The sequence below is a fragment of the Cryptomeria japonica genome, chromosome 8, assembly GCF_030272615.1.
Source record: "Cryptomeria japonica chromosome 8, Sugi_1.0, whole genome shotgun sequence".
Lineage (NCBI taxonomy): Eukaryota > Viridiplantae > Streptophyta > Pinopsida > Cupressales > Cupressaceae > Cryptomeria > Cryptomeria japonica.
Genome location: NC_081412.1, coordinates 444,723,606 through 444,738,397, shown reverse-complemented (window position 1 = coordinate 444,738,397; position 14,792 = coordinate 444,723,606). Strand labels below are relative to the sequence as shown.

At 39.1% G+C, this 14,792-nt stretch overlaps 1 protein-coding gene across 1 annotated transcript in view; it reads left to right on the top strand.

Moving 5' to 3' along the window:
• Positions 1-14,792, top strand: part of LOC131052397 (nuclear pore complex protein NUP88) — an 86,577-nt gene that overhangs the window by 26,403 nt on the left and 45,382 nt on the right. Inside the window, exons 3-4 of the mRNA XM_057987055.2 lie at positions 2,539-2,667; positions 2,910-3,054. Coding sequence (XP_057843038.2) covers positions 2,539-2,667; positions 2,910-3,054 — 274 coding nt within the window. The remainder of the gene's footprint in view (positions 1-2,538; positions 2,668-2,909; positions 3,055-14,792) is intronic.

Below are 14,792 nucleotides of genomic sequence, written 5' to 3'. Positions count from 1 at the left end.
GACAGCGAACTATCTCTTAGGGACAGCGAACTTCTTCCAAGACAGCAAGTCCATTCAAAGGCTGCGAATCTTCTTCATTATCAGCGAATGGTGTTTGTCTTCCTTGATCAGCATTCAAGTGTTTTGCAAATAAGTCCATAATACTGCTGTGCCCTAGTTTTGAATCTATCACTCTACTGTGCATATTCTGTTGGTCAAGTGCTTCAAGTGTTGAAGCAGACTTGTAAAGATTTATACTGATTTTGCCTAATAAGATCTGAGATTATTGCTGGGTTTTTCACCTCCAAGAGGGAGGTTTTCCTAGGGTATTGTGGTGTTCTTTATGTGCATTGATTTTTGGTTTTCTGATTTTGCTATCTATATATTACAGTCTGACCCTAAAACTAACACACAAAGCTTAGTCAAATACCTCATGGTGGAAAATCAATGCCCATCAGGACACATAAACTTCATCATATCTTAGCATTTTGACCCCACGTGGAGAATCGACCTCCATCAGGACACATAGCTCATGTTGTTTTGGATCACTTAATCACTTGCCCCTCAAGTGGAAAATCGAACCTCATCAGGACACACAAAGTTTACCTTCAAGTGGAAAAACGTAGGTCATTAGGACTCACTTTTCCTTATGCATTTTCATTCTTGTGGACCTGGTGGAAAAACGACCTCCATTGGGACTCATCTTTTTCCTGAGTGGAAATTCCGGAGTCATCAGGACTTTCCACAAAATCACTTGCAAAATTAGTCCTGGAGTGGAAAAATGACCTCCATCAAGACTTTCATAATCCTTAACATTAAATTGACATTTTCATGCTCAAAATGGAGTGGAAAATCATGTTCCATCAGGACTTTGTTGATTTCATCTTTATTGCTTAGTGGAAAAACGCCTCCCATCGGGACTTTTGGTTGATTTTCACACTTTAAAAGTCCAAACCTACCCAATTTCATTAATTTATGCAGTGGAAATTCTATTTCCAATCGGGACTTTTAACATTTCCTCAAGATTCGAGGGGTGGAAAATAGAAGTCCATCTGGACTTTGTGCATTTTTGACTTATTTCACCTCTTAGGAGTGGAAAAATGTCTCCTATAGGGACGTTTAACACCTTAGCACAAAATTCACACCAATTTGCAACAGTTTTAACATTTTCGCTCACATTTTGAAGGCAAATAGCAACTTCAACACTTGAAAAATAAACAACATTTATGATTGTTTTAACATTTTAACATTTTTTCAACGCTTTGATCCTAATGACATCAAAACTCAAAATATTTGACATTATTTGCATTGTGAACCTGGAAACATGGCCATATCCAAGGACGAGATTTGGACATTAAAGCTCAAAATTGTCACCTAACTGCCAAAACCCTAAACTAACAAAATCCGGAAAGCAGGAAAGAGGGTGTCCCCATTTGCAATGGGGCGATGTGCGAAAAGGTCACAATAGATACCATAACCATGTGGACTTCCATTAATACATCGATGTATATACATGAAGGGCATCCTTGCTCATGATAGGCAAGATGGCAGCTAATATTGATGCTTCCACCTCGTGCTACAATGGAAGGAAATTGTAACATGCACCCAATTGTCTAACACTTGTAAGGGACATGCTTATATAGGCACATGACCCATCATCTTACAATGATTACCCTACTAACTTATCCAACTAGCAAGCCACGTTAAATGCATCCTTATCTGAGGTACAATTTGTATATGTACATCTTATGTTTTTGCTTAGAATGTACCTACCCACATCTGCACATAATATCCCACAAATATAATAGTAAGCCCATGGTATAATTTACCCTATAACTAATTCATAACAAAGCTATGCAATTAAATTATTACATCACATATGGCTATTTTATCATTCCAACAGCCACATATATCCTTACAGCTGTATGTGTTTGTCATATGTTTTTGTATAGAACCACCTACCCACATGTGCACATAATATCCCACAAATATAATAGTTAGTCCATGATATAATTTACCATATAACTAATGGATAACTAAAATTTACAATTAAATTATTGCATCACATATGGCTATGTCATCGTTCCAACAGCCACATGTATCCTTAATTCTGTACCTCCACCAAATCTTGAATCAATTTGAAGATGCCATGTTGTTGATCATTAGCAATGTTACCATGCAATGGTGTAGGTTTAGTCTTTCATTGATAGCACCAAATTGCTTACATTTATGAAAACATGTATCTAATAATGTTATTACAAATTGGGGAAACTCGTTATGGCTATTTAACTTTTTCCTCTTATTTCTTGTGATTCATCCTTGGAGGTAGCTCTTTACGTATGTTTGTGGATGATTCTGTAGTCATTGTATACTTGTTAATGGAATAATCTTTGCTGCAATGTATCTATATCGATTTTTTTATCATTTTTAATCTGGATCTACAAACAAGATCAGTCTTTAGGCAGAGTTAATCTACATATTTGGTTATTAAATATTTTTAGTTCACTCTGTCTTAATGTTGGTCTGATAAACACAAGCCATATTTACTATTATTTGCAGAGCATCTGTTATTGGGTCAAAAGGAGTATTCTCCTCCAAAGAAAGTAAAACATTGCGGATTTTGCAAGTAACATGGCATCCTCACAGTGATACACATTTGGGGATTCTTTCTTCAGATGGTGTTTTTAGGTATTGTAATGCATTTAGCATTGGATACTTTGAATAGATTAATATTTAGATGTAGCCCCAGAAGTTTGAGGATTGAGAATAGGCACAATTGGAATTAACTTTTCTGAAGGTGGTGCTATTATTATAGGGATGGTTACAGGATGTGCATATGTATTTTCGAGTGTCTCTATGGCAGGAGTTGTCAAGGAACACGTCTGTTGCTTCCTAATCTATCTCATGAAGTTTTTGCTTATGTTTTGCAGAATTTTTGACTTATCTTCAGATTTGGAGATTCCAGAGCAGGAGTACCACCTACAGCCAGCAGCTTATCCCAAACTCACAAGCACAGTCACAATACGTCCTGTAGCATTTGCTTTTGGTGGTGAACATTTATGGGACAGATTTACTGTGAGTGATTCATAAGGATATTTTCTTTTCAATTTGGCATATTTTGTACATTTTGGAGGCTATTTATCACTCCCTATCACTCCCAAATTTCTTTTATGTAGTTTTTTTTTTTCGTTCTTTTTGCTTGGTAATGTGCCGAAGTCGAATTGCTTTTGATTGGAGCTATGAACCAGTGAGACCACATTTTTGAGGGGCCTCATCCTCATATTTGCTCGGCAAAAACACCCTTACATCTCCTTGTGCCGTCCTATCTTCCACGCTCAGGCATCACCTTATCTCTCCATTGCTTGTGTGTGGGACACACGTGCCTCGAGTGGACTTGAACCCAAGACCTCCCATGTAGGAGGCTCGCAGCGGGGCCATCCCCTAATTTTTTTTAGCTAGTTTTACTCGAATAAATAATCTCTATATTTGAGCTTGGTTACGACTTGTAATTACTCTGCCGACTGCTCCTTGAATGTGTATAAACCATCTAATCAGATTTGCATTGTCTACTTCAGTTGTATTTTATTGTCCTTATTTTCATTTCTCATGAATTTGTTCCCTAGTTCAATTTTTTTTATGTATTTGATATATAAAACCTAAACTAGGTCAATTTCTGCCTTCTCTTGCTTTTGTGACCTTCATTTTGTAGTTTGTATTGAGTTACTTCTCATTATCTGTTGTCTTTTTAATTCGGTACTTTTGTTTTTTCATTGTGCTTTCTAAGTCTGACTGACCTATTATGTTTATTTGTGGACATTATAAATGATTTTCTTAATTATCTTTGTTCAATAGCAAAGGTGCACCAAAGTTTCTATGCTTTGTACATGAAAATGCTACTCTTTTGTTTATTTTTTTGTAGTTCTTATTAGCTATACAAATTATATAAGAAATATGTTTAAAAAAAATCCTATCCTTAGGGAAAATGTGTTGTAGAATTTACAAAAATCTTGTATGTTAGTAGTTAAATTTACTTTGACGAATCTAATGAGAGTTCAATTTTCATTCTAGGTAAGTTTATTATTTTTTGGCAAAATTTTAATGGTATTTGTGGGGGAGTGGGAGCAAAGGACTTTTTTTTTCATTTGTTATCACAATTTAAATTAGATAACGATTCAATGAGATGTTATTGAAATGATAATTCATTGAATAATTACAAAGGAGACAAAGGCTCCTTAAATAAGCAATTACATAGGATCTTTCCATAACATAAACGATCAAGAACTAAAGACATAAATAGAAGTTACTGAAATTGACTAATTGACATACGAAATAGAAAGTTACTAAGTAAACTACTTAAATGACTTAAGTGACCATTATAAGCTTTACAATATTAATTTAATACCCTCCCTTAATGGTCATTCTACTAACTACCCTACAAAAGACTTCACATAATTTGTAGGTCATTTGGCCACGAATGCATAGAAGGCTGACTCCTCTTTAGAACGCTTTGCGACATGATCCTGTTGTTTAGACCCTCTTTGGTTGGACTTCTGATTAGCCAACCGTTTTTTGCAAAACTTTTGGACATGATCAAGTTTACCACAATAATGACATGTGATAGATTTTAGATTCTTTGAAGAATCTTTAGGTGCACTTTGTCCTTTTTGCTAAGAGGACTTGCCTTTGCCTTTGTCCTTATTATGGGAACATAATTGGTGAAAAATTATTGTTGTATTTACGAATGATCATGAAGATCATTATAAAGAATTACAAAGAAATACAAAATAGAAAGTTTCTAATAAGAAACTAAAATTACAATATATTACATTATTGAGCATTAATAACTTAGGAAAATATAATATTAATACCCTCCCTTAATGCTCAATCTATCAACTACACCAATAGACCCCCTGAATTTTACAAACTTATCTGGACTGAGGGGCTTGGTGAGAATATCGGCTTGCTGCTTCGCCGTAGGAACATACAACAACTGAATGGATCCGTCTTCAACCAACTGTCGAATGTAATGACAATGAAGCTATACATGTTTGGTTCTTTCATGGAAGACTGGATTCTTGGCAAGTTTGAGAACTCCCTGATTGTTAGAGAACAACGGAAACGGACCTACTTGAGATATTTGCATATCCGCAAGCATCCGACGAAGCCAAACTGCCTCACAAGCTGCCTTAACTGCTGTTGATGTGTCTTTTGTACACGACCAAACACAAAATAAAGTACCTAGAGGTATCTTATCCTCTCTTGAACAAAGTTTCCCGACTGCTGAAGATCTCGCTGAAGGATCAGTCGGAGTAACTCCAAGGTTCTGATATGTAGGTTCTCTACGTGTGGATAAGCTCTTTGCGGTACGATGTGATTTTGCTGGAATCACAAGGGGACTTACTTTCGACGACCTGAATGTCTGATTTACTGGAACTCAAGTCCTATCTACTAGTTGGAAGATAAAGAAATGGCAAAAGGTACAGGGTTTAGAGAGTCTACTCTAAGACCTAGAATGCAAGAAGATGGATGGACGACTAGGTGGAGTCCTATTGGGCTGGGTCTCACCATCAGGCTTGAACAATCCGACACCAACTCAGTGCGATCTTTTGAGGGATGCTTCAAATATATTCAAATCAGATACCATCAGATACTGATCATCATTCAAATTAATGTATGAACAATAGACATGTAACGACTTGAGATTAAGCTCATTCTGTGCCAGTTGACCACGCAAGGGGCACTTACAATCAGCAAGAGGCTAGTGGTTTGGACTAGGGGGATTCCATGCGAGTGCATTCAATAACTTCTTTCATTCGATCTAATCATTTATCATCTACAATGAAGATTCAACAAGAGACCATGCATATTACAAAGAAACGACACATTTCACCATATCTTCAATGAAAAGGGGGTTCATTTACAATCAAGGCAACAATTTCTTGCCTTCTCTTCCTAATCTACTCTAATCACTATTCTATTTGCTATTCTCTATTAATCAATCTCTGACTATTATCTATTAACCAACTATTAACTATTCTCTCTTAACCCTTTACAAATGAGGAGCCAGGGCTTTATATAGAGAACCCATTACAAACAGACGACTCTGATTGACTTAGAACCAATGGCTAGGATTACAAGATAGAAACCCTAATTAGGGTTTGTTACAACAAACTTCCTCTAACCAATGAGAAAATTACATTCCAAGAGTGAGGACCAATAGGAAGCAGGGGTAGGTGCCTCGAAGTTTGTGCTGTCCCTGATGAGTCAGGTACATTGAATCTGGACACGCTGAGGTGGACCAATCCGACCAGAGGAATGATGACTGGGATGCCACCTTGCCTAATGCTTGTGACTTGGTTGATCTTCTTTCGTCCTTGATGTACTTTGATGAAAAGCGTACCCCCTTGACTCCCATATGCTTGATGAGGTCTCCTTACTGCCAAGTCTTCCTACTCCAGTAGCATATCTCGCCTTGAAGTGCTGGCAAAGCCTTTCTTTGTCATCTTGTGGTTCCTTAGTGTGGCGAAGTGAAGGTTTTGGAGATAGCTGGCAACTCCTTGAACACATGTAGTCTTTCAATGCTTCAAAACACCTTGAGTCCACCTTTATGCCTTTGGAATGTCCTTGATGGTGATGGACTCGAATAGGTCATCCTTGCCCTGATCTTCTTCCATCTACAAAACAAACCAAAAGGTGATTAAGGACACATAATAAATTCATTCCAATCATAGCATTTCTTACCTTAAATCATCAACAAAAATACATCAAAATGGAATTTCGCTCAATATCCTCTCCAGGGACAGGCCCTATTAGATTTTCGCTTTGGACCCTTTGGAAGGGTCAGGAGCGAATTTTGACAAAGTTGCTCAATCAGACCTCATTTTCAACACTAACTCACCAAGATCAAGTCATTCACCACCAAAATTGCCAAGGACAAGGTTCTGCTCAAGGACCTAGGCAAAATAGTAGACCACTTAGGAATTTCGCTTTGGACCCTTTGGAAGGGTCAAGAGCGAAATTTGCATTCTTGGCTCAAATTCTTCTCACTTTGTGACCATACTTGCTCAGGTACATGTCCAAGGATGCCCTCAATCTCAACCAACACCAAGCTTGATGCAAAATTGGAGCAAAATGGAGTTTTTAAGGATTTTGCTCTAGACCCTTTGGAAGGGTCAGGAGCGAAATTTGCATTTTAGGACAAATTCCATCATGTCTCTACTCCAAAATGCCTTCCAAGGCAAGCATACACTAGTCTTCTCTCCGCCAAGGCCTGGGAATCCATCTCTTGACCTTCATCATGAGCAAATTAGGTGAAATTGAGAATTTCGCTCTAGACCCTTTGGAAGGGTCAGGAGCAAAATTCTTGACTTGCTTGTTTTCCTTCACCTAAGTCTACTCTTTTCACTTTTCATACCTGGACTTCCATTTTTGAATCCCTCTCTCAACATGACAAAACTTGCTTGACCCTCAAAATGGCTAGAAAGGAGAATTTAGCTAAGAATCCTGGCCAAGGACAGGATCTATTTAGGATTTTGCTCTGTACCCTTTGGAAGGGTCAGGAGCGAAATCCTTGTCCTAGCTCAAAATCTTCGTTTTTGGTGGCCAAAATCCATCCAAGGGCAATCCTAGGGGCATCTCCCAACTTCTCTCACCTTGGTCTAGGCTTGGCTTGGCACAAATTTTGGAAGATAGAATAGGTTTTAGGATTTTCGCTCTGGACCCTTTGGAAGGGTTAGGAGCGAAATCCTTGCTCTTGAGCTTATTCCTTCATTCTTCCATTTCAATTCACCTCAAAGGTCAAGGAAACATTACTCCATTCCTCTATAGGCCAAAAAAAACCAAAAGTTTGACTTGTTTTGAAGGGGAAATAGGTGATCTTAGGAATTTTGCTCTGGACCCTTTGGAAGGGTCAGGAGCGAAATTCTAGTTTTTGCTCAATTCCTTCACATTTATTGATCACTAGCAACTCAAAGTCATTCCCAAGGACAAATCCAATCCTATCTCACCTTGACCCACACTTGACTCGGCACAAAACTGGGAGAAAAGAGTGGTTTTGTGGAATTTCGCTCTGGACCCTTTGGAAGGGTTAGGAGCGAAATTCACACTCTAGGCTTGATATTTCATCTTTTCAACTCCAATCTTCTTTGCAAGGCAAATATACACCACTCCACTTGCATCCGCGCCATAGGAACCAAGGTCTTGACCTCATCTAAGGAGAAAATGGGTGTTTTCAAGAATTTCGCTCTGGACCCTTTGCAAGTGTCAGGAGCGAAATTCAAGTTTTAGGCTAAAATTCTTCATCTCCTCCAACTTTAGTGACTCCCTAAGGGAAAAAAACATGTCAAACACTTCCCAACCTGCCTTAGAAACTAAGAACTTGGTTTGAACAAGGAAGAAATCAAGGTCTATGGGGATTTTCGCTTTGGACCCTTTGGAAGGGTCAAGAGTGAAATCCATGTTCTTGGTTGGTTTCCCACTTCCTTCATCCAATTCTCCTTCAAACTTGATCGAATTCAAGCTCCTTTCTTCTCACTTAAGTGAATCTACCATCAAATTAGCTCAAGACAAGGTCATTTTCATCATTTTAGGCAAGATAGGGGGTCAAATTGAGGATTTCGCTCTGGACCCTTTGGAAGGGTCAGGAGCAAAATTCTCCTTTTAGATTGATTTCCATCATTTTATTGCCTCAAACCTTCTCTCCAAGGCAAATATGCATCCAAGTCCTCCAAACCATTCCTTAGAAGCTTTAAACTTGGTTAAGCTAAAGAGCAAAGTAGAGGAAATATGAATTTCACTCTGGACGCTTTGGAAGGGTCAGGAGCGAAATCCATATCTTAGGTCAAAATCTTCATTCCTCAATGCTTTCAATCACCACTTGAGGCAAGAACATATCAATCTACCCCCACCATGTCCAAGGAACAAGGATGTTGGCCCAAACAAGGGAGAAAATAGTGTTTAGGGAGAATTTCGCTCTAGACCCTTTGGAAGGGTCAGGAGCGAAATTCTAGTTTTGGGTTGATTTCACACTTCTTTTCTCCTTTTTATGCCTTGGACACACTTTGTTAGGCTTCCTTCCATCATGACCATGTGAATTTGCTCTTCAAGTTGACATCTAGCTCAAGATTTTGTGAAAAATAGGGTCTTACAAGAATTTCGCTTTGGACCCTTTGGAAGCGTCAGGAAGGAAATTTACATTTAGGCTCAAATCTTGACTTCATTTCCCACATTTCTTCATCTAAATAAGTGTTTTGCCCTCAATAATGCCTAGGAATGAGTTAGTTCTAAGTTTGGGTCAAAGTAGAATGTCTTATGGAGAATTTCGCTCTGGACCCTTTGGAAGGGTCAGGAGCGAAATTGAAATTTGCTTTGGACCCTTTGGAAGGGTTAGGAGCGAAATTTGACATTTTGGTCTTTCCATTAGGATTCATATATGGAATATAACATTTAAGTATAAGAAACTTATACTTTAAGTTATATTCCATATATACTGTCAGGATGTTTGAGAGTGGTTTCGGACCTCCAAGAGTTATAATGCAAAATCTAGTTTTTGGAGGATTCTTCAATTTTCCGGACTTAAGTCAAATTTCAGGATCAGGATGACATTCCAGACAGCCAAATTTCAGGACATTTGAAGATCAGGATGACATTCTAGACTTCATCACTTCACCAGTTTGACCTAACTAGACCTTCAAAGATGATATTCACTTACCAAGATTCATTGACTTCCTCAAACTCAAACAAGACACAATTAGCAACAAGAGCAAAACCTTGTCCTAAGGAATACTTTCAAAGATGACCCTAACCCGGAGCATCCACTGACTCACCTTTAGCTAAAACAGAGCCTGCTCTCTTAGTGATCCCTCTGGCAACACTCAGCATGCAAAGGCTAATAGACAAAACCCTAAAAGACCTAGAAACAAACCCCAGAAAGCAAAAAGTAGGGGTCCCCATTTACATTTGGGCGATGTGTGAATATGTCACAACAACTGCTCCTCGATATTCTGCTTCTGTCGAGGAGAGAGCCACTGCCTGCTGCTTCTTACTAGTCCAAGTGACTGCACCGGATCCCAAACTGAACACATATCTAGAGGTTGATTTCCTGTCATCAACCGAGCCTGCCCAATCTGAATCTGTGAACCCACTAAGTCTAGGATCATGACTCCTAGTGTAAAGAAGTCCATAATCAGAGGTGCCTTTCACATAACGCAGCACATGCTTCGCTATTACCCAATGATCAACCTTGGGGGCTGTCATGAAGCGTGAAATGTAGCTCACTGCAAAACTGAGATCAGGTCTAGTAGCAGTAAGATAGATGAGACTGCCCACTAGTTGCCTGAATTGTGTTTCATCTATAGGAGGAGAATTAGACTTGGTTGACAACTTCAAGCTAGTCTCCATAGGTGTGGAAGCAAGTTTGCAATCCTGCATTCGAAACCTGTCAAGCAAGTTCCTGGCATATTTAGATTGAGAAATAAAAATGCTACCATCAGTCTGACAAACCTCAACACCTAAACAATAATGGAGAAGTCCCAAATCTGTCATATCAAAATCCTTGCACAGATCCTGTTTGATTTATGCAATCAAATGTGTTGAACTGCCAGTAATGATCAAGTCATCCACATAGACAACAAGAAAGAGAATATCATCACCAGAGTGTGTGATATACAAATTATTGTCAGAAGGGCAACGCTGAAAACCATGAGCAACCAAGTACTGATCAATCTTAATGTACCACGCTCGAGGAGCCTATTTAAGCCCATAGAGTGCTTTAATGAGTCTACATACTTGATGTTCTTTGCCGACAACCTTGAAACCAGGAAGCTGCGTCATGTAGACTTCTTCCTGCAACTAACCATTGAGGAAGGCACTCTTAACATCCATTTGATGGACTTTCCATCCAAACTGAGCCACAATAGTGAGAAGAAGACGAATGGTACTCATCTTGGCAGTAGGAGCAAATGTCTCCTCATAATCAATGCCCTCCCGCTGTGTTAATCCTCGAGCAACTAATATGGCCTTGTACTTATCCAAGGTACCATCTGCATGATACTTGACCTTATAGACCCATTTGTAGCTAATGGGTTTCTTCCTTGGAGGAAGATCAGAGAGAACCCATGTGTTGTTCTTCAGAAGGCTCTGGTATTCTGCGTCCATTGCCTGTCCCCACTCTGGAATCCCTTTTGCTTCGGTATAAGTCTGAGGCTCATAAATACTATGAATGGGCCATGAGAGAAAAGTTAAATGTATTTTTCTGCTTGCCCTTATTTCTGGAAGATGTACCCTCAATGAGCTCATCAGGACGAAGATCACTGATGGTCTTAGCCCACCACTTAGGCCGGAGAGTAGATGTGCCAACATCAGATGGAGGAGGAATAACTGGAACTAGAGGTGGAAGAGGATCTGGAACAGGTGGAAGATTAGCATCATCCAGAGGAAATTCAGGTAGTGCATCATCAAATACAGAATCTGCATCATCCCTCCCATCAGGTGAACCAAATGGAAGACGAACACCTAAATCAGAAGCCTTCAAAGGCAAATCCTCAGAATTCTGCTCAGAGGAGGAAAGCTGAAATGGTCCTCGATCTTCATCAAAGACAACATCGCGTCTGAAGATGAGACGATCAGTGTCTACATCAATCAGTCGGTAGGCCTTATGGTTGTCACTATATCTTGTAAACATGAGCTTCTGACTCTTGGAATCCAACTTAGAGCTCTTGGCATCTGAAATCCAAACATATGCAAGAGAGCCAAAAACTTTCAAATGGCTGATCCTGGGTTTGCGACCAGTCTAGGCTTCCTTAGGAGTCTTCCCTTTAACAACATGAGTGGGAGATCTATTAAGGAGATAGATTGCAGTAAACACTGCTTCTGCCCAAATACTTCTTAGGAACATTTTTGTTTTCCAACATAGACCTAGCCATTTTTGTAACGGTGCGCTTACAACATTCTACAACGTCGTTCTGCTGAGGGGTGTATGGTGTGGTTAACTGATGTTTTATGCCATGTGTATCATAGAAAGTGCAGAAAGTGGTAGAACAAAACTCCCCCCCATTATAAGACCTAAGAGTAATAATAGAACAACTAGACTCTTTTTCTACCAAGGCTTTAAATATCTGAAATACAGGAAACACATCTGAATTCTGTTTAGGAAAGTACACCCACATCTTACGACTGTAATCATCAACAAAAAGTAAGAAATACCTGCACCCAGTAACATAAGTAGTATTCATTGGACCACATACATCAGTGTGGACCAACTGCAGTACCTTGGATGCTTGCCATGAGTCATCATCCTTGAACGGTGTGCTGCTTCCTAGCCTGACAAGCATCACAAACTCGCTGATTCTGAGTTTGAATTTCAGGTAAGCCATGTACTAAATATTCCCGAACAAGTTGAGCAAGATAATGAATGTTCAGGTGACCATATCGTTGATGCCATAGACGGGAGATAGAGGAGGATTTTGCTGCGAAGGCATGCTCAAGAGAATCACCTGTATCCACAAGTCTATAAAGACCATGATCCTCAATACCAACAACAACTGTAGTGCGTGTCACACGATCAACAATAGAACACTTATGTGCACTGAAGATGACATCAAGCTGAGGAGAATGCCGCATAATCTGACTCACGGAGAGAAGGTTCAGTTCCATGCTAGGAACGTAGTACACATTGAGGAATATGAGATTCCTCCCACCAGACTGTATTTGAATGTTGCCCTTGCCGATAACGGCGTACTCACCTCCAAAAATAACCGAGTCAGTATAGGGAGTGAATTCTGTAACCTAATCACGCCTGTGAGTGAAATGCCGAGAAGCACCAAAATCAATATGCCAAGCAGAAGATTTTACATGGTTTGCAGGTCTTTTAGCTATGAAGGTGTAAAAGGCAGATTCTTTTTGCTCTGTGTGCTCAACGACATTGGCTTTAGGTTGAGACCCTCCCTGCTTCCGCTGTTCGGAAGCTATCCGAGTGCGACAATCCTTAATCAAATGGCCATATTTGTGACAATAATTGCATTGAACCTTTTTCTTTTTCGAGCCTTCCTGTGACTGACTAAAGCCCTTCTGCTGAGAGGACTGAGATGACTGAGATTTGCCTTTATCCTTGTGAAAGGATTTGGTTGCAAAGGCTTGCTCAGAGGAGGATGAAGTGGCACTGCTACCAAACTGTTGTTTCCAGCGATCTTGTTGCAGAAGTTTGGTGCATAACTCTGGAAATTTCAGATCAACATTCGTAGACGTAATGTTGAGAGTCTCTATGAAGTGCTCATAGGATTTTGGTAGGCTTTTCACGGTTATGACTACCATATCCTCTTCCTCCATTTTCCGACCAATAGCTTCGAGCTGATCTCGAATGTCCTTTATCTTTGTGAGATGCTCCTATAAGGACATGCGTTCATCCATCATGATGGAGAACAACTGATTCTTTAGAAAGAATGCTCGTCTTTTGTTGGATTTCTCATGCAACTCCTTCAGATGCTTCCAAATTTCCGAGGTTGACTTGTCGGAAGGAATCTGAGGTAATTGGTCATCTGTGACAGAGAGTTTGAGAAGCATAACAACCTCTCGATTCCGGTCATCAAACTTGTCTTGATCTGATCCGGTTGTGGTAGGACGAGATTTTGTTCCCAAAACAAGATCATCAAGGCAATGATATTCAAAAATAGTCAGCATGCGTTGCTTCCAGGTGTTATAATTCTTGCCATCAAATCGCTGATTGCCTTCCAAGATCAAGTTGGTCAATGACGCCATCTTTCACGTTTTCCAATGCACAAAAAATGAAAATCAGAGAAGAGGCGATAGCACGGAATACAAAGCACAAATCCCAATGCAGATACAGGTACATACTTCAAAAAAATGATGAAGTACGACTGGCATAGATTTTAAGAAAAAAATTCGGCTGACCCAAAAAAATTCGAAGACAACCCAAAAATCTTTGCGAAAAATCCAGTAAGAATCTGAAGTTAGAATTGAAATCTGTTGGCATGAAATTCGAGGCATGGAAAACGATGCACCCACAAAATTCTGAAAACAACCCAGTTGATCTCTCGAAAAACCCACCAAGAAACTGCAATCAGAAATTTTTTTCGACTTGATTTGAAGGGTAAAAACCCTAATCGAAAATGCAGATTTCCATCCAAAAATGGCAGAAAAAAAAAATTGCAGGTGGAAAAAATCGCATCATGCGCAGAGGAAAAACACGAAGAATAGTAGAAAAACCGCTTGGAGGAAAACCCTTTAGAAAAAAAATTTGAATTTCGAATTCTGAAAAAATCGCAAGCCCTAGATTTGTTTTTTCATTGATGAAAAATTTCATTCGAAAATTTTTAGAAAAAACAAAATTTTCCTTTCTGCTCTGATACCATATTATGGGGATATAATTGGTAAAAAATTATTGTTGTATTTACGAATGATCATGAAGATCATTATAAAGAATTACAAAGAAATACAAAATAGAAAGTTTGTAATAAGAAACTAAAATTACAATATATTACATTATTGAGCGTTTATAACTTATGAAAATATAATATTAATAGTCCTTGGCAGTAAACCCTTGTTCCATTGGCCGTGCCACTGCTGCTACCAAACTATTATTTCCACCTGGCTTGCTGCAAGAGCTTATTGCACAATTCATCAAGCTTCAAGTCAACATTAGTGGATGTAATGTTGAGAGCATCGATGAAGTGCTCATAGAATTGTGGTAAGCTGTTTAGCATAATAATCACCACATCCTCTTCTTCCATTTTGTGACCAATAGCCTCCAGTTGATTGCGAATGTCTTTGATCTTCATGAGATGATCCTGCAAAGATAC